Source organism: Nicotiana tomentosiformis, chromosome 6 (assembly GCF_000390325.3).
Source record: "Nicotiana tomentosiformis chromosome 6, ASM39032v3, whole genome shotgun sequence".
Classification (NCBI taxonomy): domain Eukaryota; kingdom Viridiplantae; phylum Streptophyta; class Magnoliopsida; order Solanales; family Solanaceae; genus Nicotiana; species Nicotiana tomentosiformis.
Genome location: NC_090817.1, coordinates 142,431,689 through 142,456,224, shown reverse-complemented (window position 1 = coordinate 142,456,224; position 24,536 = coordinate 142,431,689). Strand labels below are relative to the sequence as shown.

At 35.3% G+C, this 24,536-nt stretch overlaps 3 protein-coding genes across 5 annotated transcripts; 1 reads left to right on the top strand and 2 right to left on the bottom strand.

Moving 5' to 3' along the window:
- Nucleotides 1–1,276: 1,276 nt before the first annotated feature.
- LOC104085768 (photosystem I reaction center subunit XI, chloroplastic-like) lies at nt 1,277–3,606 on the bottom strand. The gene is made up of 3 exons (XM_009589892.4): nt 3,305–3,606; nt 2,211–2,436; nt 1,277–1,685 (listed from the first exon to the last, which is right to left on the bottom strand). Exons 1-3 carry the CDS (start codon nt 3,473–3,475, stop codon nt 1,420–1,422), a joined length of 663 nt encoding a protein of 220 aa, XP_009588187.1. The 5' UTR covers nt 3,476–3,606; the 3' UTR covers nt 1,277–1,419.
- Nucleotides 3,607–4,707: 1,101 nt separating this feature from the next.
- Nucleotides 4,708–12,682, bottom strand: LOC104085767 (FRIGIDA-like protein 3). Of its 3 annotated transcripts, XM_070177949.1 has the most exons (5): nt 12,477–12,654; nt 9,958–10,090; nt 6,437–7,503; nt 5,514–5,686; nt 4,708–5,291 (listed from the first exon to the last, which is right to left on the bottom strand). In XM_070177949.1, exons 3-5 carry the CDS (start codon nt 7,485–7,487, stop codon nt 4,878–4,880), a joined length of 1,638 nt encoding a protein of 545 aa, XP_070034050.1. In that variant the 5' UTR covers nt 7,488–7,503; nt 9,958–10,090; nt 12,477–12,654; the 3' UTR covers nt 4,708–4,877. The 3 variants fall into 3 exon arrangements, with proteins under 3 accessions (XP_070034050.1, XP_033509195.1, XP_070034049.1); XM_033653304.2 differs by lacking the exon at nt 9,958–10,090 and having other exon boundaries at nt 12,477–12,682; XM_070177948.1 differs by lacking the exon at nt 9,958–10,090 and having other exon boundaries at nt 6,437–7,499.
- Nucleotides 12,683–23,674: 10,992 nt separating this feature from the next.
- On the top strand, nt 23,675–24,112 carry LOC138894869 (secreted RxLR effector protein 161-like). Its single transcript, XM_070179603.1, has one exon. It carries the CDS (start codon nt 23,675–23,677, stop codon nt 24,110–24,112), a length of 438 nt encoding a protein of 145 aa, XP_070035704.1.
- The last annotated feature ends 424 nt before the right edge of the window (nt 24,113–24,536 follow it).

The following is a 24,536-nucleotide window of genomic DNA, read 5'->3' as shown; positions in this document are numbered from 1 at the left end:
GGCCCGATGATGCTATTACTACCCACGTGGAGGGGTGTTTAAGTGTTTACACTTACTTTATTTATTTGTATTTTTTCTCCAATAGCAGAATGCAGAAAGAGGCAAGTCGATATGTGAAAGTTATAGATTGCTTCTCAAATGATTCGGTAAGGTGAGTTATAGATTGCTTCTCAAATGATTCAGTAAGGTGGCAATGACACTACATTTTTTTCTTTTCTTTTTTTTCTTTTTTCCCACACGGTTGGTACCACGCAAAGCGCGAATATATATACTAGTTAAATATATGTCTGGTATAAATTTTCGAAAAGAGATTCACATATTAAATAACAAGCATGCTTATGAAGTTATTCGTACACCAATTTCCAAACATTTATGAATAAGAAAACTAATACATACTATTAAGATGCCTAAAAATGAAAGATCTAAGTTATACATACAAACAACGTAACAACACTACCACTCTAGCTAATGTAATTGATTATAACACGTGCCGTGTTCTTATTCTAGAATATTACCCCACGAATGTTAATATAAATAGACTTCAAAACAATTTAATTGAGTAAATATTAATTCTTTATAGTATTAGTGAGGGAGCAATATTTTGTTGAACTGTTCATTTTGGATTTAAGACTTCACATATTTGATCAAAGGTTAAAGATAATATTCTAAAGGAAAGGGAAGAGATTTGCATCCCTTTTAAGGTAGTCGGAAAAAAATGTGAAAGTGTGTGTCTATATTAGTGATATGGTTCATTACAAATATCCTTTTAGTTATATAAACAATTTTAAATGAGATTTTTATGTTAAGACGTAGGAAATTAGTATCATATAACACAGGATATGTTTGTATAGTCATTTTTTTTTTTAATTTGTAACTAGTTATACTGTTCGTATTCCTCCTTTACTTGTAAAGAAAAAAATCAGGTAACAAGTTTCAAATAATATCGAATCTAGAGCTTTCTCGTGTAAAAGAATATCAATTCGAAACTAATACCCTGAAAAAAAGAACGCCTTAAAATATTCATTTATAAATTATACAATAGCATTTTCCATTGAATGGATTAAATGATAACTAATGCCTATGGGCATTATTTTATGTAATTGAGAGGCTAGTCCATCTTTATTTAAGAAGCTTTTTCAAGATCTGTACGTTCAATATTCGTGTACCAATTCCACAGTGGTTCCCTTGACAAACTTATACTATCATGTTACTTAAAAGGCAATTAAAGATAACTACAACCTATAATGAATGAAATTAGTAACTTGAAAGATAAGACTAGAAACTAACTGCAATATGTTAAATTATACTGATAATATAAAAATTCATTACACTCCTCGAAGAGCTCACATGTTCAATATACAACTTTCATTTCCAATTTAACATTCAGAATAGTTACATCAATTGCAAGATTTAAAAGATCTACTTAACATAGTAAGGAAGATCAAGAACATAAAGGAGGAAATAAGCCCAAGTAACACCAGAAATTCCACCAAAAAAGAATCCACCTGTGAACTTTGACCATCCCTCTGCAGTTTGCAATTGGTCTGGCACTTTTTCCCTCCCAGTCAATGTTAATGCTGGTGCTGTTGATGCCTCTCCTTCTTTGAATGATGATATTCCATAAATAGTCAAACATATGCTAAGAATTACTACAAGTCCTGCTGCTGCCAAAGAACCAGCTCCCCCTACATTAACAGCGGCGGATCTAGTTAGCGGTGTCAAATGAGCGGGTTAGGCTGAATTTGAGCAGGACAAAATAGGTTGAGTTAATAAATGAAACGGTCATTAACCCGCCCAAAACTTGAACGTGTTCTGAGGGTCAAATTTTGAAGAATTAACCCAAATAGCCGCCTATCCAACTGATTAAACTAAAAATAGCCCGTGGAGGTATAATATATGCATAATTTATGTATTATATGTGTATAATTGCGTATAATCAATGTATAATATATGTATATAGCTAGAAAAAATAAACAATGAATATGCCGGCTATTTGTGTAAAGATCCACTATTTTCATAGGCTAGTTACGAAAATATAGATTTAGCTGAACTCTGACATCTTTGACACGGAGCTTACATATATATATAAAATATTACTAGATTTTGATAAATATTAAATTTTGAGCCGATGCTTTTTGAAGTACAATGAGTTTATCGTTAAGAATATAAATATTGAATCCATCAAATTAAAATTTTGAATTCGACTTTACCTGCATATTCAGTGTTTCTTAATGGACCAGCTTTTACAAATGGGCCAACAAGTAGGAATCCATGGGCCAAGCCCACTTCAACTCCTCTGAGAAGTGGGTTCACAGCGGTCCGGTAGGCTGGTAAGTTGGACAAGTACCAAGCAATTAATGGGCTTGAGGTCACTGGAGTTTCAAGACTTCCAATGAAAGGGTCACCATTTAAGGGCTGAATCACTTGGTAAGTGGGCTGCATAACCAAGGGGGAAAAAAGAAGAAGAATTAATATATATAGCTTCTTATCCAACCGTTTAAACTAAAAGTAACCAGCAAATATAAATAGTATATAATTTATATATAATATATGCATATCATCTAAAAAAAAGTAAACATTGAGTAAAGATCCCAACAGGAAAAGTAGACAAAGTAAAGGATAGTTGTTGATCCAAAATCCAATGGTCCAAAGGAGTTTAATTGAATTCCTTTTATCTGAAAATTCTATTGTGTATATAGATAATAATTTTTTTTAGTAAATACATACTAAATTATTGGTTTTTAAAAAAATAAGAGATTAGCTTCTACAATAATTCCAAATGTGAATCAATATAGTTGTTTTAGATCTCATGTAGAATATGTTGGATTTATCACTTTCTATGCGGAAGCAATAAAGTTAAGCACGACTCATTTTTGACTTATATCAATGATTACGAAATCAAGAAGCCTTCATCAACAATAGTGGGTTCTCGTAAAACTGGAAAAATATAATTTAAAATTTAAATATAGATAATAGAGTTAATTTTGGCATCTTTCTCCATCTTCAGAAAAAGAAAAGAGATCTGAAGTGACAAGCTTAGTAACTTTATTCAATTGAAAGATCGTTAGATTACTTGCCCAAAAGAAGTATTAACTTCTTCTTTTTTCGTAAACCCCTTTTAAATTAGGAGGATCTATAGTGTTTTCACAATTCCCTCCAGCTGACTCGAACCAATGACCTAACGGTTGGAGGTGCTTTTACCAATTACGCAAGACTCATTTGTCGAAAAAAAGAAGTATTAACTGAAATTCAAGAATTTAATAAGAAGGAATTAAGAATGAAAAGAAGTGATTTAATATCTTACTTTGTCAGTTTGGACAGCTTTGATAGTAAAGCAAGACTTTCTAGTTGAAGGAAAGATCTTAAAAGGAGCACCAGAAATGCCTTTGGGAGTGACAAGTCCACTGCCTCTTGTTAAAGAAGAAGCAAAGCTGCTCTTGAGCTGGCTTGCCATTGGGGAAGCAGCAGTTGCCATTTTGGAAATATTATTGTTAGACACTTAGGTCAGTCAAGAAAATATAACAAAGATGCAAACATATGAACATAGGAATATGTTTTGCTGGCATACAAAATCTATTGCTCACAAATTCGTGGTTCTGAGGTAGGATGACAATTACGTGGGACCTTGTGATTGGGTAATAATAAAACGTTATCTCTTATCCATACCCCATTGGTTAAGAATGGATGATATGATAGCTGACTCGAGCTTCACCCATAAATACTTACCCACGCCGCATGTTTACACCTAACTAAATAAATAACCTTAGGAATTAACAAATTAAAGTAAAAATGCATATTACTTAACCATAGTTAAGTGTTTATGCAAGACATACTTATCCAAGTGCGGGGAAGTTTTTATCGTGATGGAATGAGTGTCCTTTTTTTTGTAAGTTCCAAACGTTTATATACTAATATAATTTTTATATTATCAAGTCATGTTGAAATAACTATAAGTAATAACTCGTGATAAATAAAAGAGTAGCCCAACGAATTTAATCCTCCTCAACGTAGCTAATGGTCACAAGTGAACTAATCTAAATTATTGCATTCATATTAGTATTGTCGAGAAGTGGTGAAAGTGAAATGTTTATAACTGTGATGCATTAAATTTAGCAGATAATACATGGTGTATAACATACATGGTTTTCAATGCATATGTTGGTACTTTTACTAAGGTAGTTTATTCGGACACCTTCGAATAGATTCAATTGAAAGGAGGACGAGAAACGAACACATTGGTTTGACCGTCGAGATCCCAATCGGCCTACATCAACAATAATAACATACCCAGTATTATTCCACATCGTGGGATCTGGGAAGGGTAGTGTGTACGCATACCTTACCCCTACCTTGTGAGAATAGAAAGACTTCCAATAGACCTCAGGAAAGCATAAGGACCACATTAATGAATGGGCCCACATCAACATAAAATGAAAATATTGGACTACGGGTGAGTCGTTTTATTTGGAAGAGAACAATTGCTTAATAGGCACTTCTTTGTTTCCCAAAATCGATATACTAGTAGGTAGCATAATTCTCAGTATGCATCAATTAAATCGATAAGCCAAATTAATTTGTTGGTTCATAAGTAGCTTTGTTCATTTAATTTTGGTAAACAAGTCCAATCGAATTCATTGAATTTTGACTCCAGAGACATCACGAAACAGCACGAGCAAGAACCAATGTTAACATGAGTTTAAAGGACTATAAACAGGAAAGACGATGCACATATTCAAAGATCAAAGTACCAGCGTTTACACCAGATTATAAATTGACAAGGCTACATTCAGTATTAAATTTGCTCACACGAGCAAATTAAGCAAACTCCAAGGGTTAAACACTAACAGCTAAAGGGATCATCATCAAAAGTTTCCTGATCAGTGCAGGTAAGGAGCCTGGTAATGGTAGCCATTTCCAAAGAAGTCATAGCCAGGAGAAAAGTTGTAAACAGCAGCACCCATGAATAAAGGAACATGGGTGCTGGTCGGTCCAGGGTGAGCATATGGTCTGTCATAAACGGATTGCGGGCACCTCTCAGTCATTCTGGGATAGAAGTTCTTGTCTGTGACAACATTATTTACTCGGGGGCCATTTCCGACACCATTGGGACGAGGCCTTTTAGATTGAGGTTTCGCAACTTCAGTTGCCTTTTTCTTGTCTGCCTTTGCTTTCTCCAGCTGAAGAACCCTTTTCTGAAGGGGGTCCACAGGGTATTGCTCCTCAAGCTTATGGTCTTCGACACATTTTAACACGGCCTTTAGTGCAGTCAACTCTTTCTCGTTGACATCATTCTGGAGAAAAACATTTGATTATTCTCACATGCAATCAGCTAGGAGACTTAACATTAAATGCAAGAGCATAGCAGTATACAGCCCAAATGTCCACCTCATTCCCACCCCAAGGGAATAGGAGGCGAAAGCGGTTTCTATACATGGACCATGACACAACAGCGAACACTGAATACGATGAAAAAAAAGTGCAGTCCAAATTATAGCAAGGCACAAGGAACAAACCTGCACAGTAGGTGATGCATTTCCAGAATTGAGAGGTATAGATGCTTTGCTAGCTTCATTCAAGTAGGATTTCAATAGAGAAACAGGCGGAAACTGCTGTGTCAGCTCAAATGCAAAAGCTAGATTAACAGCATCAATATGTCTTCCATTATATATCAACACATCAATAACACCTAGAGATGAAAGGAGCAAATGTGTGAGTATCTCGAAGTATACATACTGAATTCCGATACCCATTCAAGTAGATAAGAGAGATGAAGTTCTACTTTTTTTTTTTTTTTTTGGGTAAGTAAGAATTCACTGACAAGTAAGGTATCTTCACAATGTCAGTTCTCTAAAAAACCAACTATATGTAACGATTAAACTAGTAAAAATGTTTTAACAGTCAATGTATACAAGTTAAATTGTTCTCGTTAGTGAAAAGCCGACAACAGACATATCTAAGATGTGATGTGATGTGATGTGGTTATTTGCACTCTAGTGTCGGTTTTCCTTAAGTGCTTCAAGTCGCTTTACCTTCCTAGCTCTATATGTTACTTCCTCTTTCCAAGGGCCATTCCTATAAAATTAATTTATTAAATATCTAGACTCCAGATGAATGAAAACACTACTTTCTACAAGCTAGATGAAAATACTACATCCTGTAACGTTAATTTTTACCATGATATGACTATTCTCTTTTGAACCATCATAAGATTACACTTTGAATGAGGATTCATATCGCTGACCCCAACTTATTTGGGACTGAGGCGTAGTTGTTGTTGTATAAGAATACTCTTAGAAAGTAAAGAGTATAGGAAGGGGAGAGAAGAAAAGGAAAAAAGAGAACAAAAGATAAAGAGGCCTTATAGAACTCGTCAAAAATAGAAAAAGTAGGGGAAAAATCCTTGAGCAAGTTAATTCTACTATTTATGAAGACCAACCTGGCATTCTGTCAGATAATCCAAGGGAACGACAGAGATCAGCTGTTTGACGACGACGTGAAACCATCGGTATCAGCTTGGATAAGTTCTCCTGGTTAAAATTGGAATTAATACTAAAAGTAGCAAGTAGCTGTAAGAATGCATGAGCCTCCAAAGAATTTCCATTACTTGCATCAATGTCAAGTTCATCTAACTTCGGGTTCCACTCCTCAGCGATACCTTTTGCACGTTCTTTTACATTTTCTGATATTATACTTGAAATAGAATTCTTTTCCAAGGTGTTTAATGAAGTACTAAGGCATTCCAGTAGCATAATACAAGTTCGCCGCAAACCCAAAAGATTAGCATCTTTTTTAGCCTCAGAAATTGACACATCTGAGTTGTAAAACCCCTTTAGTGAGTCCAGAACCAGAGAGGCAGGATTGATTGCAGCTCTTAAAGCAAGTGGAATCTCCTCCCTAAGAGCTGCCAGGTTTTTACGGTTGTCTGATATGAATTTGTGAAGGCCTTCAGAATCCATATTTTGGCACAGCTTCACTAGCTCTGGATAAGACTTAACTTCCACACCACCACCCTGAGAAGGTTTTCCAGTATCCTCTATAACATGCCCAATCTCTATGAAATCATCAGGCTTTTCTTCTAGAATAGATGGCCCATCTTGAACCTCACAACTAATGACAGCAGGTTCTACGGAGCAAGGCTTCCTATGCTTCTCAAGAGCAATAGCAATGGCGGAAACTGCTGTATCTCTTTTCTCCTGGAGCCTCTCAAGTGAAGCTTGCTCTTTAGCAATAACAGCTGCTTGATGCTTCTCCAACATCTCCCTAGATTGGAAAATTTTTGTCTCAAACTCCTTCTCTTGGTCTTCCAGTTCATTGAAACGCCTCTTCAAGGACTTCTGAAGCCCATGAAAGTGCTCTTCAAGTTGCTTCCACTGCAGGTTGAGAGTAACAGCACGGTGACTTTCCAACTCAGCGAATGCTTTCTGTAGTTGCTGTATCTTGGATGTTGTAGAGTCCATCAATGTTGCGACTGACTCTGTATCTTCCATGGCAAAAACTCCCTGACTATTTGAAATTTTTGAAAAATCTCTTTAGATGACTGATAAAAAAACAAATGCCCCCACATTTGTCAACTGAAACTACTATACAAGTTTTTATTTTGGAACTTTTTAGTGTTGCATAATAATTTGTAGACAGATTATCGAAAGATATCAGACATTACACAGCTGCTAGTATGATGACAACCTAATTAATGAAAGAATCTCAATACCCAAATCTTCTTCTAATAAGACAGATGAGTCATTAATCCTTTTTTTTGTTTAAAGTATGCCAGAGTTGGTCATAGATGCACCTAAACTAAACCCCACATCATCAAGGCTATTAGAGCCTTCCCAGTATAGAATACCTGCCACTCTTTCTTAAAAGCATCGCTGAGACCCAAATTTTTATCATAGTTTCAGGTTCTTAACCATAGCGGGAGAGAGTGTGTGTGTCTGTGTGTGTGTGTGTGAGAGAGAGAGAGAGAGAGAGAGAGAGAGAGAGAGTGGAAACCGGGAACAAAGAATTTTTCTTTTTCAAATAGAAGGCGGTTTAGTGTCAAGTAACCAAGGACCTCGTCATCTGCAATTAGTATATCATGATGCATAACATCTCCGTGTTAAAGGTCAAAAGCTGGTCTAGCCCGTAGCTACCTTTGATAATAGCGAATTGCTCATACTTTTCTATCTTACTAGTTTCTCGATTGCATGTGTGTCGAGCGATGTAGTATATAATTTTGTAAAATAATATCAATATTATTTAAACAAAACATAGAATAAATTATTATATATGAAAGAAAAAAGTATAAATTTTTGTGAATGATCATTGTGGCGAACATATGGCTACTTGGTTGAGATCAAAATAATAAGATATTGTTTGAACCTACGAAGATGAACAATCAAATTTTAATTAGATATGTGATTTTTTTTATTTTGATATTATGAGGTACAAATATGTAATGAAGCACATCTCACCTAATACTGATGTACGTTCTTGGTTGTTTTGTCATGACCAGAACTCTTATTGTTTATATTGATATTTCTCTTAAAAGTGCAACATAAAGTTGGCCACCTGAGCAAACATGTATGTTATGGTAGATAGAATCCAATATTGGGTATTGTTTCACTGTGATGTTTGTTGTCATTACAAAACATAAACGTATAGGGAATTGTTTTCGAATGAATTTGACAAGATATCCTTCATTTTTTTTGGGGGGGGGGGGGGGAGGGGGGAGTTCTAAACCTTGGAATAAACACACATATTTTAGCGGGCTGACTCATTATAATTATTGCATGTATGAAATTATTGTCAAATCCTCTACGGATTATCCTTGTATGTGAAATTTGTAGACACTGGAATTTTAACAGATCAAGATAAATCCTAAATTCAAGACGACTCTTGAAATATTATGAGTCTATTAGGGTTACTTGGTGGCTACTTCACTCAAACCCTAATTCATGCCTATAAATAAGGCTACATATGTCCTTCAAAGACGATCTCAGCAATTCCATAAACTCTCGGAATATGCACAAAGAGATCAAATATACGATCTCCGAAATTCCATAAAACTCTTGAAATATTCATTAAGAGATCAAAGACATGTCAAATATGTCTTGCTCAAATTTCTAGCAACATTCATGATCCAAACGGAGTGCTGCTACATGCTTCTTGATCATCAAAACACAAAATAGATGCATATCATTCTGCGTTCGAGAAATACGCCGCTAAGGCCCTCGAATTATGGATAACAAATCGAAGGGAAGAATCAAGGGTAAACAGAGTTGTAACCCGCAATGTTTATCAATAAAATCCTTTTTTTCTTTATAGTTGTTTGTGATTGCAGTTTTATTTTTCTGCACAAATTTATTGCAAATAAATTGGCACACCCAGTGGAACCAGTTATATCCTTCATCTCTTCTTCCTGCAAATCGAAAACTACAAGTTTCAAGATTATCTGTTGTGATGGTCGGGTACTTCAAATCTCGTCTTCAAGTTTCAGCAAGCCTACACCTCGACAAACCTTGAAGTAGGGGGCATTTGTAGACACTGGAATTTAACAGATCAAGATAAATCCTAAATTCAAGACGACTCTTGAAATATTATGAGTCTATTAGGGTTAATTGGTGGCTACTCCACCCAAACCCTAATTCATGCCTATAAATAAGGTTCCATATGTCATTCAAAGACGATCTCAGCAATTCCATAAACTCTCGGAATATGCACAAAGAGATCAAATATACGATCTCCGAAATACCATAAAACTCTTGGAATATTCATTAAGAGATCAAAGACATGTCAAATATGTCTTGCTCAAATTTCTAGCAATATTCAAGATCCAAACGGAGTGCTGCTACATGCTTCTTGATCATCAAAACATCAAAGAGCTGCATATCATTCTGCGTTCGAGAAATACGCCGCTAAGGCCCTCGAATTATGGATAACAAATCGAAGGGAAGAATCAAGGATAAACAGAGTTGTTACCCGCAATGTTTATCAATAAAATTCTTTTTTTCTTTATAGTTGTTTGTGATTGCAGTTTTATTTTTCTGCACAAATTTATTGCAAACAAATTGGCACGCCCAGTGGGACCAGTTATGTCCTTCGTCTCTTCTTCCTGCAAATCAAAAACTACAAGTTTCAAGATTATTTGTTGTGATGGTCGGGTTCTTCAAATCTCGTCTTCAAGTTTCAGCAAGCCTACACCTCGACAAACCTTGAAGTAGGGGGCATTTGTAGACACTGGAATTTAATAGATCAAGATAAATCCTAAATTCAAGACGACTCTTGAAATATTATGAGTCTTTTAGGGTTAATTGGTGGCTACTCCACCCAAACCCTAATTCATGCCTATAAATAAGGTTCCATATGTCATTCAAAGACGATCTCAGCAATTCCATAAACTCTCGGAATATGCACAAAGAGATCAAATATACGATCTCCGAAATTCCATAAAACTCTTGGAATATTCATTAAGAGATCAAGGACATGTCAAATATGTCTTGCTCAAATTTCTAGCAACATTCAAGATCCAAACGGAGTGCTGCTACATGCTTCTTGATCATCAAAACATCAAAGAGATGCATATCATTCTGCGTTCGAGAAATACGCCGCTAAGGCCCTCGAATTATGGATAACAAATCGAAGGGAAGAATCAAGGATAAACAGAGTTGTTACCCGCAATGTTTATCAATAAAATTCTTTTTTTCTTTATAGTTGTTTGTGATTGCAGTTTTATTTTTCTGCACAAATTTATTGCAAACAAAACTCTCAAAAGGAAAAAAGCGAGGATTGATACTTCAGTTTTTTATCACGAGGAATACGATGAAGTATATATATATATATATCTTAAAATTTTATTTCAAAGTGTTTAACTTTGGAATGTGTACAAATATGAAAGGCAAAGACGTTTGTTGGCTTCAGCGTATAGGGCTAGAGTATTGTTTGTTAATGCATTTCTTCGGAGGATTGTATCAGTTTTTGAGATTTGCTTCCCGTCGTAGCTATGTTTACCATGACAAATTCTAAAGAGTCATGTATCAGTTAATATTTGCTTGACTTTGAAGTATCGCAAGAGCAAATTGAGTATAAAATTTCTACTGATAAAAGTACATTCAACTATTTGCTTTTATTTATATCCATCGAATATTATGTGGCTAGAAATCTTGTTAGAAATACATAACTTTTGTTTTCTTGGGGCAATATGTTACTTTTACCTTTCAAATCAAGTATTTGATGTGAATAACAATACGTGAACTCTTAAATATTAAATGTGTTTAACCAATAACATACCAGAATGAATGGGCAAAAGATAATAAGGTAAATATCATCATACATGTTACTATATTAAGAATGAAAACATGTTGACTTTGTAGTAAACCAAATGGTTAGACATTTCATAAGATTCCTTTTTCTTTATCTCCTTCTTGTGATGACTCGTTCATAAAGGCCCTATTGGCTTCAAAAAAAATCTCATCCAAAATGAAAAACCAGAGTAAAAAGGCTGGCAACAATAATTAAGGCTTGGTTTTCTCATTTTGAAACACTGGACAACAAATTTTCTGTTCTTATTATTTGAAGAGGCAGCAACGGTTGTTAGAAATATTCTTAACATAATAATTAATTAACTTGACAGGTCACATTTCTTCAGATAAATCTGGTATTTTTTTAATTTCTTTAGTATAATTAGGGTATTTAGGTTATTTAGAAAGGTATTTAGGTAATTTAACTTTTAAGTTTAGGGCTTCCCACTTTTATAATAATATATAGATATATAGATAGATATAGATATGATCACGTCAAAGATATGATAAACTACTAAATTTACTTAGCTCATTGTAATTGATCTTGAAAAGTGGCTAGAATACTAAAAGGCATGTATGCACTAGAAAAGGCAAAAACTTTGTAAAATCCTTGCAAATCTTGCCATCTTTTCCCTATCCATTTGGAACGGAACACATCATAAAGATCATTTCAGTGTTGTTTTTCCTTTTTTCTTACATTATATTCCCCTAAATAAAATGACGAAATTAAGCCAACAACTTCTGAGTACAAGGTAAATGTACCACAACAGGTAACACGTGGAAACAACAAGTATCTCCAAATTCACGATCAACGGATTATAGTAAAAGAATAGAAGTTATTGCAAAACTATTACGTTACTAGAAGAGCTAAAAAGAAACACACACAAATCAAAACTAACACCAATCGTCAAATAAAACAGAATTTTCCGTATACTCAATTATTCACGAAGTAAAATTACACCTGGACTTAAGTAAAAGCCAATAATGATACTCGCGATCAACAAATAAACTGACAAAAAAAAAATTATCAAAAGAAAACAGTCTAAAAAAGGCTAAATTCAACAACAAATGAAGCTACAACAAGCATTCAAAATTAAAACATCGCTCTACTGGCTAATTGTTGAAGATTAAGACGATCTGAAGGTACTGAGTAAATGAAGCAATAAGGCAAATGAAAGAGAATATCGGAGCTGTACTTACACGATCGGCAGCGAAAGTCGGCAGAGAAGAAGATATGTCGGCGGCAAAATTCGCCGGAGAATTCAGACCATTTCGGTTTGAATTCCTATTGACAGAGAGAAAGAGGAAAGTGAAAAGTGGAACGAAGGGTAGTATTTATTACAGCTACTACCACCCGACAGAGACCACTCCCTCACGCAGACAGCGCACACGGCACAATAAAGCGCTTTCTAGTTTCTACTACCTCTTTTTGCTTTACGTAATAGTGCAGCCTTTTTTTCTTTTAAATACAACAAATTAGTATATGTTACTCGTATAAAATAAAGACCGTAAAAAAAAAAGACAAATATACAGAGAAATTAATATATTATTCAAACTTTAAATTTATGTACATAATAAACTAAAAATTACTCTATTTATAGAAAAAAGGAAGCAGCTGCGAGGCTTTTCAGGAAGCAGCTACGAGGCTTTTCAGGAAGCAGTTGTGAGGCTTTTCTTTAGCTGCTTGTAAGGTGTCTGCATGAGCTGCTTGTAACCTGCCTATTTAATAAGAAGCTGATGCAAATCATTTCATTGAGCTGCTTGCAACCTACCTGCATCAGCTGCTTGTAGATAAACTTCAACAGAGTACTAAATGGACAGGAAGATTATCTATAGCGGAGTAATAAATGAACATCCATAATATAATTATTTTCATAACACTCCCCCTTTGATGTTCATTAAAAGGTATTGTGCCTCGTTAAAACCTTACTAGGAAAAACACAGTGGAAAAAATCCTAGTGAAGGAAAAAGAGTACACATATTTAGTAATACGCATTTCTAGTTGCCTCATTAAAAACCTTATAAGGAAAACCCTGTGGGAAAAAACCTTAGTAAGAAAAAAAGAGTACATCGCGTATTTTACTCCCCTTGATGAAAACCTTGTTTCAAATATTTGAGTCTCCGCATTCCAATCTTGTATACCATATTCTCAAAAGTTGAAGTTGGCAAAGATTTAGTGAATAAATCTGCCAGATTGTCACTTGAACGGATTTGTTGCACATCAATGTCACTATTTTTCTGAAAATCGTGTGTGTAGAATAATTTTGGTGAAATGTGCTTTGTTCTATCTCCTTTTATAAATCCTCCCTTCAATTGGGCTATGCATGCAGCATTGTCTTCGTATAAAATTGTGGGTCTTTTCTCACATTCCAAACCACATTTTTCTCGAATAAAATGAATTATTGATCTCAACCATATACATTCCCTACTTGCTTCATGAATAGCTATTATTTCAGCATGATTTGAAGAAGTAGAAACAATAGATTGCTTTGTGGAGCGCCATGATATGATAGTACCTCCACAGGTAAACACATACCCGGTTTGAGATCTAGCTTTATGGGGATCACATAAATAACCAACATTTGCATAACCAATAAGATCTACACTATCTTTGTTAGCATAAAATAAACACATATCAAGAGTTCCCTCTAAATATCACAATATATGCTTAATCCCGTTCCAATGTCTCCGTGTAGGAGAAGAACTATACCTTGCTAGTAAATTAACAGAAAATGCTATGTCAGGCCTTGTAGCATTAGCAAGATACATTAATGTACCAATTGCACTGAGATAGGGTACTTCGGGACCAAGGAGTTCCTCATCCTCTTTTGGAGGTCGGAACAAATCTTTATTCACTTCAAGTGATCGAGCAACCATTGGTGTACTCAATGGGTGCGCTTTGTCCATATAAAAGCGTTTTAAGACCCTTTATATATAGGCAGATTGATAGATAACGATCTCGTCTGCTAAATGTTCAATTTGCAGACCAAGACAAAGTTTTATCTTTCCAAGATCTTTCATCTCAAATTCTTTCTTAAGATATTCAATTGCCTTTTGGAGCTCTTCTGGAGTTCCAACAAGATTTATGTAATCAACATAAATAACAAGTATAACAAATTCTGAAGCCATTTTCTTTATAAAAATACATGGACAAATAACATCATTTATGTAACCCTCTTTCAGCAAATATTCACTGAGGCGATTATACCACATGCGCCCAGATTGCTTTAAACCGTACAAAGATCTTTGTAATCTGATTGAGTACATTTCCCGAGATTTGAATATGCTTCAGGCATTTTAAAACCTTCAGGGATTTTTATGTAAAATTTCATTATCAAGTGACCCGTATAGATAAGTTGTAACCACATCCATTAGATGTATTTCAAGCCTTTCACATAAGGCTAAACTGATGAGATATCGAAATGTTATAGCATCCATAACGGGTGAATATGTTTCTTCATAATCGACTCTAGGTCGTTGTGAGAATCCTTGTGCAACAAGGCGAGCCTTGTATCTTTCAACTTCATTTTTATCATTCTTTTTTCGCACAAAAACCCGTTTATGACCAACTGGCTTTATACCAACAGGTGTTTGGACTACTGGTCCAAAGACCTCTCTTTTAGCAAGTGACTTCAATTCCGATTGAATTGACTATTGCCATTTTGGCCAATCAGATTTTTGTCTACATTCTTCGATAGATCGGGGTTCAAGATTCTCACTATCTTGCATAATGTTAAGTGCAACATTATATGCAAAAATATTATCCACCACTATTTCAGATCAATTTAAATTAATTCCATCACCAGTAGAACTTATTAAAAGTTCCTCACTCACTTGAGTCTCGAGTTTATTGATTTCTTCAGGAATCTCAGAACTAATCAGATCTTGGGTCTCTTCAGGAGATCCCTTCATAATATCATTTTGATCATTTGTCGATTTTCTTTTTCTAGGATTTCGATCCTTAGAACCCAAAGGCCTACCACGCTTCAGGCGTGCTTTAGGTTCACTAGCTCTCATGCTCGTAGATGGTCATGCTGGGACATCAATACGGATAGGCATATTCTCTGCAGGGATATATGACTTAGTTATCCTTTTCAATTCAGTAAATGCGTCTGGCATTTGATTTGCTATATTCTGTAAATGGATGATCTTATGGACCTCCTGATTACATATAGGGGTATGTGGATCAAAGTGAGATAATGATGAAACTTTTCACACAATTTCTCTTTTGATTTCCTTTTTCTCTCCCCCTAATTGTGGAAAATTTGTTTCATCAAATCGACAATCTGCAAATCGAGCAGTAAATAAATCTCTCGTCAATGGTTCAAGATAGCGAATAATAGAAGGTGATTCAAACCCAACATATATTCCTAACCTTCTATGCGGGCCCATCTTACTGCGTTGTGGTGGTACTACTGGCACATATACAACACATCCAAAAATTCGTATATGGGCAATATTTGGTTCATGACCAAAAACTAATTGTGACGGGGAATATTTATTATAATGTATCGGTCTGAGACGGATAAGTGATGTTGCGTGCAAGATAGCATGGCCCCAAACAGTACTGGGCAATTTTATTTTCATAAGTAGTGGTCTTGCTATTAACTGCATGTGTTTAATAAATGACTCTGCAAGGCCATTTTGAGTATGAACATAAGCTAAAGGATGTTCAACTTTTATCCCAACCGATAGATAGTAATCATCAAAAGCTTGAGATGAGAATTCTCCAGCATTATCAAGGCGAATAGCCTTTATAGGATAATCTGGGAATTGTGCCCTTAATCAAATTATTTGGGCTAATAACTTTGCAAACGCCAGGTTGCGAGATGATAGTAGACACACATGAGGCCATCTTGAAGACGCATCTATTAGAACCATAAAATATTTAAATAGTCCACTTGGTGGGTGAATAGGTTCACATATATCCCCATGTATACGTTCTAAAAAGGCAGGGGATTGAACCTTCATTTGTGATGGTCTAATGATCATTTTTCCTTGATAACAAGCATCACAAGAAAATTCATTATTTGTAAGAATCTTCAGGTTCTTTAATGGATGTCCTCTTGAATTTTTAGTAATTTGTCTCATCATTATTGATCCAGGATGGCCCAAACGGCCATGCCATAGCACAAAAGTATTTGAATCCGCAAACTTCAGGTTTATGATAGAGTGTGCTTCAATTGTACTAATTTTTGAATAGTATAAGCCAAAAGATAAAGTTGGTAACTTTTCTACAATGCATTTCTGGCCAGAAATATTCTTTGTAATACAAATATATTCCACGTTCATTTCATCTATTGTCTCAACATGATACCCATTTCGGCGGATATCTATAAAACTCAACAAGTTTCTTCGGGACTTGGAGGAGAACAAAGCATTATCGATAATAAGTTTTGTTCCCTTAGACAGAAATATAATGGCTCTTCCGGAACCTTCAATCAAACTTATATTACCAGAAATTGTTGAAACATTTGCTTTTTCCTTATACAAATAAGAAAAGTATTTCTGATCCTCGAATATGGCATGAGTTGTTCCACTATCAATTACACAAATATCTTCATGATTGGTCTTTGATCCAAACATAATTTGAAGATTATCCATATTCTTCAAAATGCATAAATAAAATATATTATAGTAAACATCATTATCAAAGCATAACTTTTATTTATGTACAACAATTACATAACCATATTATCTACTACAAACAACCAAAATTAAAATATTTACATTTCTACAGATTCACTACCGATCACATGACTTATTTTTCCTTTTGGGAGTGCAAAGTAATCAGCTACATCCAAATGCATGAAGTCTAAATTATCTTCAGAAATAAAATTTGCTTCAGTATTTTTCTCTGTCTTCTTCAGGGAAGCTTGATACAACTCAACCAGGTGCTTTGGCGTATGATATATACGTGACCAGTGCCCTTTTCCTCTACATCTATAGCATGCATTTTATGGCTTTGCTTCTTGCACCGCTTCATACTTTTGTTCCTTCCTTTTTCACTGCTGGTGGTGAGGAGGGTTCTTTGGTGCATTATTATTACTACGATTAGAGTTTCCTCCCCGACCACGGCCATGACCACGACTGGGGCCACGTCCTCTTCCATGCTTAGCTTGGTGGGAGTTCGTCTCATTCACTTCAGGGAATGGACAAGAACCAGTAGGTCGGCTTTCATGGTTTTTCATTAATAGCCCATTATGTTGCTCGGCTATAAGAAGATGTGAGATAAGTTAAGAATACTTTTTGAATCCTATCTCTTGATATTGCTGTTGCAGGAGCATATTCGAGGCATGAAAAATGGTGAAAGTTTTCTCCAACATATCATGGTTAGTAATATTATCACCACATAGTTTCAATTGGGATATAATTCTGAACATAGGAGAATTATACTCATTGATAGATTTAAAATCTTGCAGCCTTAAATGAGTCCAATCATAACGTGCCTGTGGAAGAACGACCATCTTCAGGTGGTCATATCTATCTTTCAAATTATTCCATAGTATGACTGGATCTTTAACAGTAAGATATTTCATTTTCGGGCCCTCATCAAGGTGATGGCGTAGGAATATTATTACTTTGGCACGGTCTTGGTTTGATGCCTGATTTTTATCTTTGATGGTGTCTGCCAAACCCATCGCATCAAGATGAATTTTGGCAGCAAGCACCCAAGATATATAGCTTTTGCCCGATATATCTAGGGCTACAAACTCAAGTTTAGAAAGATTTGACATTATTTAGAAAAAGAAAGTTCGTACCTCTGATACTTTCAAAGTATTTTCTCGAGATGGCACAGTCTCGTGCTGATAACGTATTATAAAATAAAGACTGTAAAGTAAAGACAAGTATAGAGAAAAACTGATATATTATTCAAACTTCAAACTTATGTACATAATGAACTGAAAACTCCTCTATTTATAGAAGAAAGGAAGCAGCTGCGAGGCTTTTCAGGAAACAGCTGCAAGGCTTTTCTTTAGCTGCTTGTAAGCTGTCTGCATGAGCTGCTTGTAACCTGCCTGTTTAATAAGAAGCTGCTGCAAATCATTTTATTGAGCTGCTTGCAACCTGCCTGCATCAGCTGCTTGTAGATAAACTTCAACAGAGTACTAAATGGACAGAAAGATTATCTATAGCGGAGTAATAAATGGTCATCCACAATATAATTATTTTCATAACAATATAGTACTAGTACATTTTTTTAACAATAGTAATATGTGAATAAACTTATTCCGTTATAGTCTATTATAAAGTATGATACTTGAGTCTCACATCAATATTACAATGTGTTGATGAGGTATTTATATAGTTTTGGGCTCTCCCACATCAATAGCTACCTTTTCATACGTGGTTCTCCTTGTATTGTATCAATGATATCAGAACCACCCACTGCATTCCTGTTAAGTTTCAAAGTTTCAATGATGACAATTCCATCTTATGTTAGTTTGCAGGATTCTACGATTCGAAACAAGCAAAAAGGAAAGAATCAGATGCTATCCAAAGATATGATTGCTAAATTAATGGACAAGAAAAAGGTACTTCATTGCAGCACATTTATTAGACCTCAATCAAAGGAGTTCAGATTGCTAATCAAGGAAGCCTTCGCCAGCAAATATTCTGTATCCAAAAATAATCTCTCAATCAAGGCTTGAATAACTCCTCAATACAAGCATGTGACAAGGAATGTCATGATCGAATTTGGGCTGTCCCAAGAGCAGGATTCGAAGAGGCACCCCTTGGGTCAAATCCCTTTGATGATCTCGTGCCTCTAATTTCGGTCAAGACTCAACGACCCTTTTCTCTCCTGTAAGAAGACTGCTAAGATCAAACGGAAGGCTTGCGCAACTACACATATTGTCTTCTAAGTCTCTCTACTTCTTAGCCTAAATATTGTAATCCTTAGTTTACCAGTGTCTCAAAAGATAGGAAGAATTAGAACACAAAAGAGAGTTGTGTCAAACATTCAGAATTCACTGTTGCCATTTTTCGTTGATGGAGAACGAGTCAAAACCATATGTATTGTAATACTTTCAAGATCTAAAGAGAACCCTTGTGACCCAAGGGAAATTGGATGTAAGTACCACAACGGTACCGAACCAGTATAAAATTATTGTGTGTTATTTACTTTTTAATTACTGTTATCTTTCATTCTGCATTGTGTTTAGTAAACTAAAATCTTTGTTAGTCGACTAATTTTCAATAAACCATAATTCACCCTCCTCCCCTCTTGTACTTTCAATTGGTATTAGAGCAAGGTTCACAATCTTTGCTTAACAGCTTGTGAGAAAAAGATCATGGGATCTAACACTGTTGTTGGTGCTCTATTTCAAGAAGGAACCTCTCACGTTCGACCTCCTTATTTCAATGGTTAACACTTTTCTCACTGGAAAGTGTACATGGAAACTTACACAATGTCATATGACATCAAAGTTTGGCATGTGATTAAAAAGGAAAATCTTCCAATCCCTCCCAAGAAGGATGAAAATGGTCAAGTTATCGTATCAACTGATCCTCTGGACTTGGATGATTACACTGATGAATAAGTTGTTGTCATAACTGTAAATGCCAAAGTAAAAAATCTATTGTACAATACTATCAGTGGAGAAGAGTATGAAAAGATATCAAGTTATGAAACGGCCAAAGAAATATGGGACAAACTGGAGGTTACTTACGAAGGAACCAACAAAGTGAGAGAAACTAGGATAAATCTTCTGGTTCGGGACTACGATTTATTCCAAATGAAGGATGGAGAATTAGTGGAAGAGATGTTCTCCAGATTTAGCAAAATTCTTGGAGATATGAAATCCTATGGTAGACCTATCAAGAGTGGTGAACGGGTTAGAAAGATTCTCAGGAGCTTACCCACCATTTGGCAGCCAAAATTATCGCCTTGGAATATCAAAATCTAGATAAAATTTCCTATGATGAACTCAGAGGTGATCTAATTGCTTTTGAGAAAACTCACTTGGATAGACAAATTCAAGAGAAGAAGAAAACTATTATTTTTAAGGCTATTGTGGCTAAACCAGAAAATGAAGAGAAAGAAGAAGAAGGAGAACAAGACAAAAACATTGCCATGCTCTCTCAAGTTGTAACAAGAATGATGAGGAAAAACATGAATAGCAGAAGAGGGAAGCCTAACTTCAGGAAAGGAAGCTTAAGCAATTAAGCTGATAAAAATGATAGAAGGTGCTACGAATGTGGAAAGTTTGGTCACATTCAAGCTGATTGTCCTAAACTAAAAAAGAAACTCAGCAGAAACATGCAAAAGAAGAAATCCTTCGAAGCATGGAGTGATGAAGAAGAGTCTGATCATGATGAAATTGCTAACATATGTTTCATTGCTGTGAATGGAAATGAAGATTCAGGAGAACTTGGACTAATGGCAGACATCAATGATGAAGAAGACGACTTAAGAGAACTTGGTCTCATGACGGACGAAGGAACTAGTGAGGTACGTACTCCCTTATGCCCTAATTATTATGAACTCCAATAATTTGTTGATATTGCTCTTGCAGATATAGAAAGAGTCATGAATGAACTTAGAAGAATCAAGAGAGAAACGAAATACTGGGCCTTGAAACTAGAGGTATGTGAGATTGAGCGTGATATGCTACAAGATGAAGTAAATGAACTTCAACTTCAACTGAATGGATTGCAAAAATCCACGAGTCATGGCTCAGTCAAATCAAATCAGACTGTTCATCACAAATAGAAAATTCCTGCATGTTCCTTTTATGGTAAAAAAAGGCCATAGCACTAACCAATGTAGGAACAGAATTAGAGCAGAAAGAGGCTCTGGTAACTCTAACAGTCCATCATATTTTTATTATGGTAAAAGTGGCCATACCTCAAATCGTTGTAGGTTCACAGATAAACGGAGATGGGTTTGGAGACCTAAATATTCAAATCAAACTAACACTCAGCATTCTAACCATTCAGGACCCAAGCAAGCTTGGGTACCTAAAAACAAGTAATTTTGTTTTGCAGGAACACCGCAAGAAGAATCAAAAAGGAAAATAGTATCTCGACAACGCGTGTTCCAGACATATGACTGGTGACAAACACTTGTTCAAATCAGTTACCAAACTAGATGGAGGAACAATTACTTTTGGAGATAAATCCAAAAGAAATGTAATTGGTGTTGGAAAAGTTCCTCTAAGCTCAACATGCGATATAGATGAAGTCTACCTGGTTGATGAACTTGGCTATAATCATCCCAGCATTAGTCAACTATGTGACAACGACTATGAGGTTTGTTTTAAGAAACATGGCTAGTTTATAGAAGATGAATCAGGTAAAATCATTCTTTCAGGTAATAGAGACAGAAATGTCTATACTATTAGAAACTTAGAAAATCTTGGGGATCAAATTTGTCTTACTTCCATAATTGATGATCCCTGGGTTTGGCATAGAAAATTTGGTCATGCCAGCATGCATACTATTCAAATACTTTCTAAACATGATCTTGTAATTGGACTTCCAAAACTAGATTTTTTAAAAGATCATATCTGTGATGCATGTCAACTAGGAAAACAAACTCGTTCTTCTTTCAAAGTTAAAAATATTGTTTCCACCTCCAAACCTCTTCAATTATTGCCTATGGATTTATTTGGTCCTACTAGAACTGCTAGCATAGGTGGTAGGAAATATGCATTTGTCATTGTAGATGATTTCTCTAGATTTACCTGGGTTATGTTTCTAAGTCACAAAGATGATGCTCTAAAGAATTTTGAAGTTTTCTATAAGAAGATTCAATGAGAAAAGGGATACTATATCTCTACTATCAGGAGTGATCATGGAGGAGAATTTAAAAGTAGAGATTTTAAAATTTTTTACAACGATCAAGGAATCTCTCATTACTTCTCTTCACCAAGATCATCGCAGTAAAATGGAGGAGTAGAGCGTAAAAATAGAACTTTACAGGACATGGCAAGAACCATGATTGTGAAAAACTCTCTACCTCATCATTTTAGGCAGAAGCTGTGAGTACAACATGCCACATCATCAACAAGTGTCTAATTCGACCAATTCTCAAAAAGACTCCTTATGAGCTGTGGAATGGTAAGAAACCAAATATCTGCTATTTTCACCCTTTTGGATGCAAATATTTTATCCATAACAATGGAAAGGACAATTTGGGTAAGTTTGATCCTAAGAGTGATGAAGGTATATTTCTTGGTTACTCTCCTTCAAGTAGAGCATATAAAGTCTACAATAAAAGAACTTTGTGCATTGAAGAATCTATTCATGTTGTTTTTGTTGATACTAACCCTCGCCCAAGGAATGAACAAATTCCTGAAGATGAGGAAGTTTCTTGTGTCCCTAAATCTGTTATTGTAGGAAATGATCATCAAAATGAGTCAGCTGTTCAACAGACTCAATCAGCTGAAGTACCCACAGAAGATCTCGAACTACCTCAAGCAGATCAATTGACTACTGAAAAAAGAGAACCTCCCTCAAACACTCCAAATGAATGGAAAAGTGAATCAGGATATCCTCACAAATTCATTATAGGAGATCCATAGGAAGGGATCACTACAAGAAGGTCACAAAAAAACAAATCTCATGTAGCTCTTATTTCTCAATTTGAGCCAAAGAAAGTGGATGAAGCTCTCAAAGATACTCACTGGATAAGTGCTATGAAAGAGGAACTAGATCAATTTGAAAGAAATAAAGTATAAAAATTGGTTCTAAGACCTCCAAACTCCTCTATCATTGGAACTAAGTGGGTTTTCAAAAACAAATTGAATGAATAAGGTCAAGTGGTTCGAAATAAAGCAAGACTGGTTGCTCAAGGTTACTCTCAACAAGAAGGAATCGACTACGATGAAACCTTTGCGCTTGTAGCAAGACTTGAATCCATACGAATATTACTTGCTTTCGCTGCTCACAAAGGATTCAAACTATTTCGAATGGATGTTAAAAGTGCGTTCCTAAATGGCTACATCTCTGAAGAAGTATATGTGAAGCAATCACCCGGATTTGCAAACGTCACCTTTCCTAATCATGTATACAAGTTGACCAAAGCTTTGTATAGTCTCAAACAAGCCCCTCGTGCATGGTATGAAAGGTTAAGTTCTTTTCTTCTAAATCAAGGGTTCAAAAGAGGTAATATCGATACAACTCTTTTTATTAAGCACTCAAGTTCAGGTAATCTTATTGCTCAAATTTATGTAGATGATATTATTTTTGGCAGCCCTAACTCTGTTCTTTGTGAAGAATTTACTCTTTCCATGAAAGGAGAATTTGAGATGAGTATGATGGGAGAACTGACTTTCTTTCTTGGTCTTCAAATCAAACAGTCCACTAAGGGGATTTTCATTAGCCAAACCAAGTACACTAAGAAGCTTTTCAAAAAGTTTGGCATGGAAAATGCTAAGTAAATTGGCACTCCAATGAGTCCAACTACAATGCTCGATGAAGACAGCAATGAAAAAAAGGTTGATGAAATCATGTATAGCTTAATGATTGGATCTCTATTATATCTAACTTCTAGTCGACCGGATATTATGTTTAGTGTGTGTAAATGTGCAAGATTTCAGTCGGCTCCTAAGGAATCCCATCTTTATGCTGTTAAACGGATTATTAGATACTTAATTGGTACCTCTAAGCTAGGATTATGGTATGATCGTTCTAACAATTTTTCTCTAAAAGGCTTTTCAAATGCAGATTTTGCAGGTGACAAGATTGATAGAAAGAGCACTAGTGGGACATGTCAATTGCTAGGAAATGCCTTAGTATCTAGGCATAGCAAGAAACAAAATTGTGTTGCACTATCCACAACTGAGGCAGAATACTTAGCCGTTGGAAGTTGTTGCACACAAGTTCTATAGAATATGCATCAACTTCTCGATTATGATTTATCTCTTACATCTACTCCTATATTCTGTGATAATACCAGTGCTATCTGCTTATTAAAAAATTATGTGCATCATTCTAGAGAAAAGCATATAGAAATTAAACATCATTTTATCAGTGATCATGTTGCAAAAGGTAACATTGTTTTAGAATTTATTAGTACTGATTCTCAACTTGTTGATATTTTTACAAAATCACTTTTGGAAGAAAGATTTTGTCTACTCCGAAAAAGGATTGGCATTGTGCCAAATTTGTAAATCAAATATTTTACCATGCTTTTAAATATTTTACCTTGTTCTAAAATATTTTATTTTCTTAATTTTGTGTGTAAGTGTAATTATTGCCTCTTCTCAGTACCGCCGATCAGTCACTTCAGAAGCATCACTTCCTTCTGAACCT

Coding starts and splice junctions, on each gene's coding strand:
- LOC104085768 (XM_009589892.4), bottom strand. CDS start 3,475: ATGGCAACTGCTGCTTCCCCAATGGCAAGCCAGCTCAAGAGCAGCTTT. Junction 2,437..3,304: donor AAGCTGTCCAAACTGACAAA/GTAAGATATTAA, acceptor TTGGTTATGCAG/CCCACTTACCAAGTGATTCA. Junction 1,686..2,210: donor AAGAAACACTGAATATGCAG/GTAAAGTCGAAT, acceptor CTGTTAATGTAG/GGGGAGCTGGTTCTTTGGCA.
- LOC104085767 (XM_033653304.2), bottom strand. CDS start 7,487: ATGGAAGATACAGAGTCAGTCGCAACATTGATGGACTCTACAACATCC. Junction 5,687..6,436: donor ATTATCTGACAGAATGCCAG/GTTGGTCTTCAT, acceptor TTTCATCTCTAG/GTGTTATTGATGTGTTGATA. Junction 5,292..5,513: donor ATGCATCACCTACTGTGCAG/GTTTGTTCCTTG, acceptor GTTTTTCTCCAG/AATGATGTCAACGAGAAAGA.
- LOC138894869 (XM_070179603.1), top strand. CDS start 23,675: ATGAGTCCAACTACAATGCTCGATGAAGACAGCAATGAAAAAAAGGTT.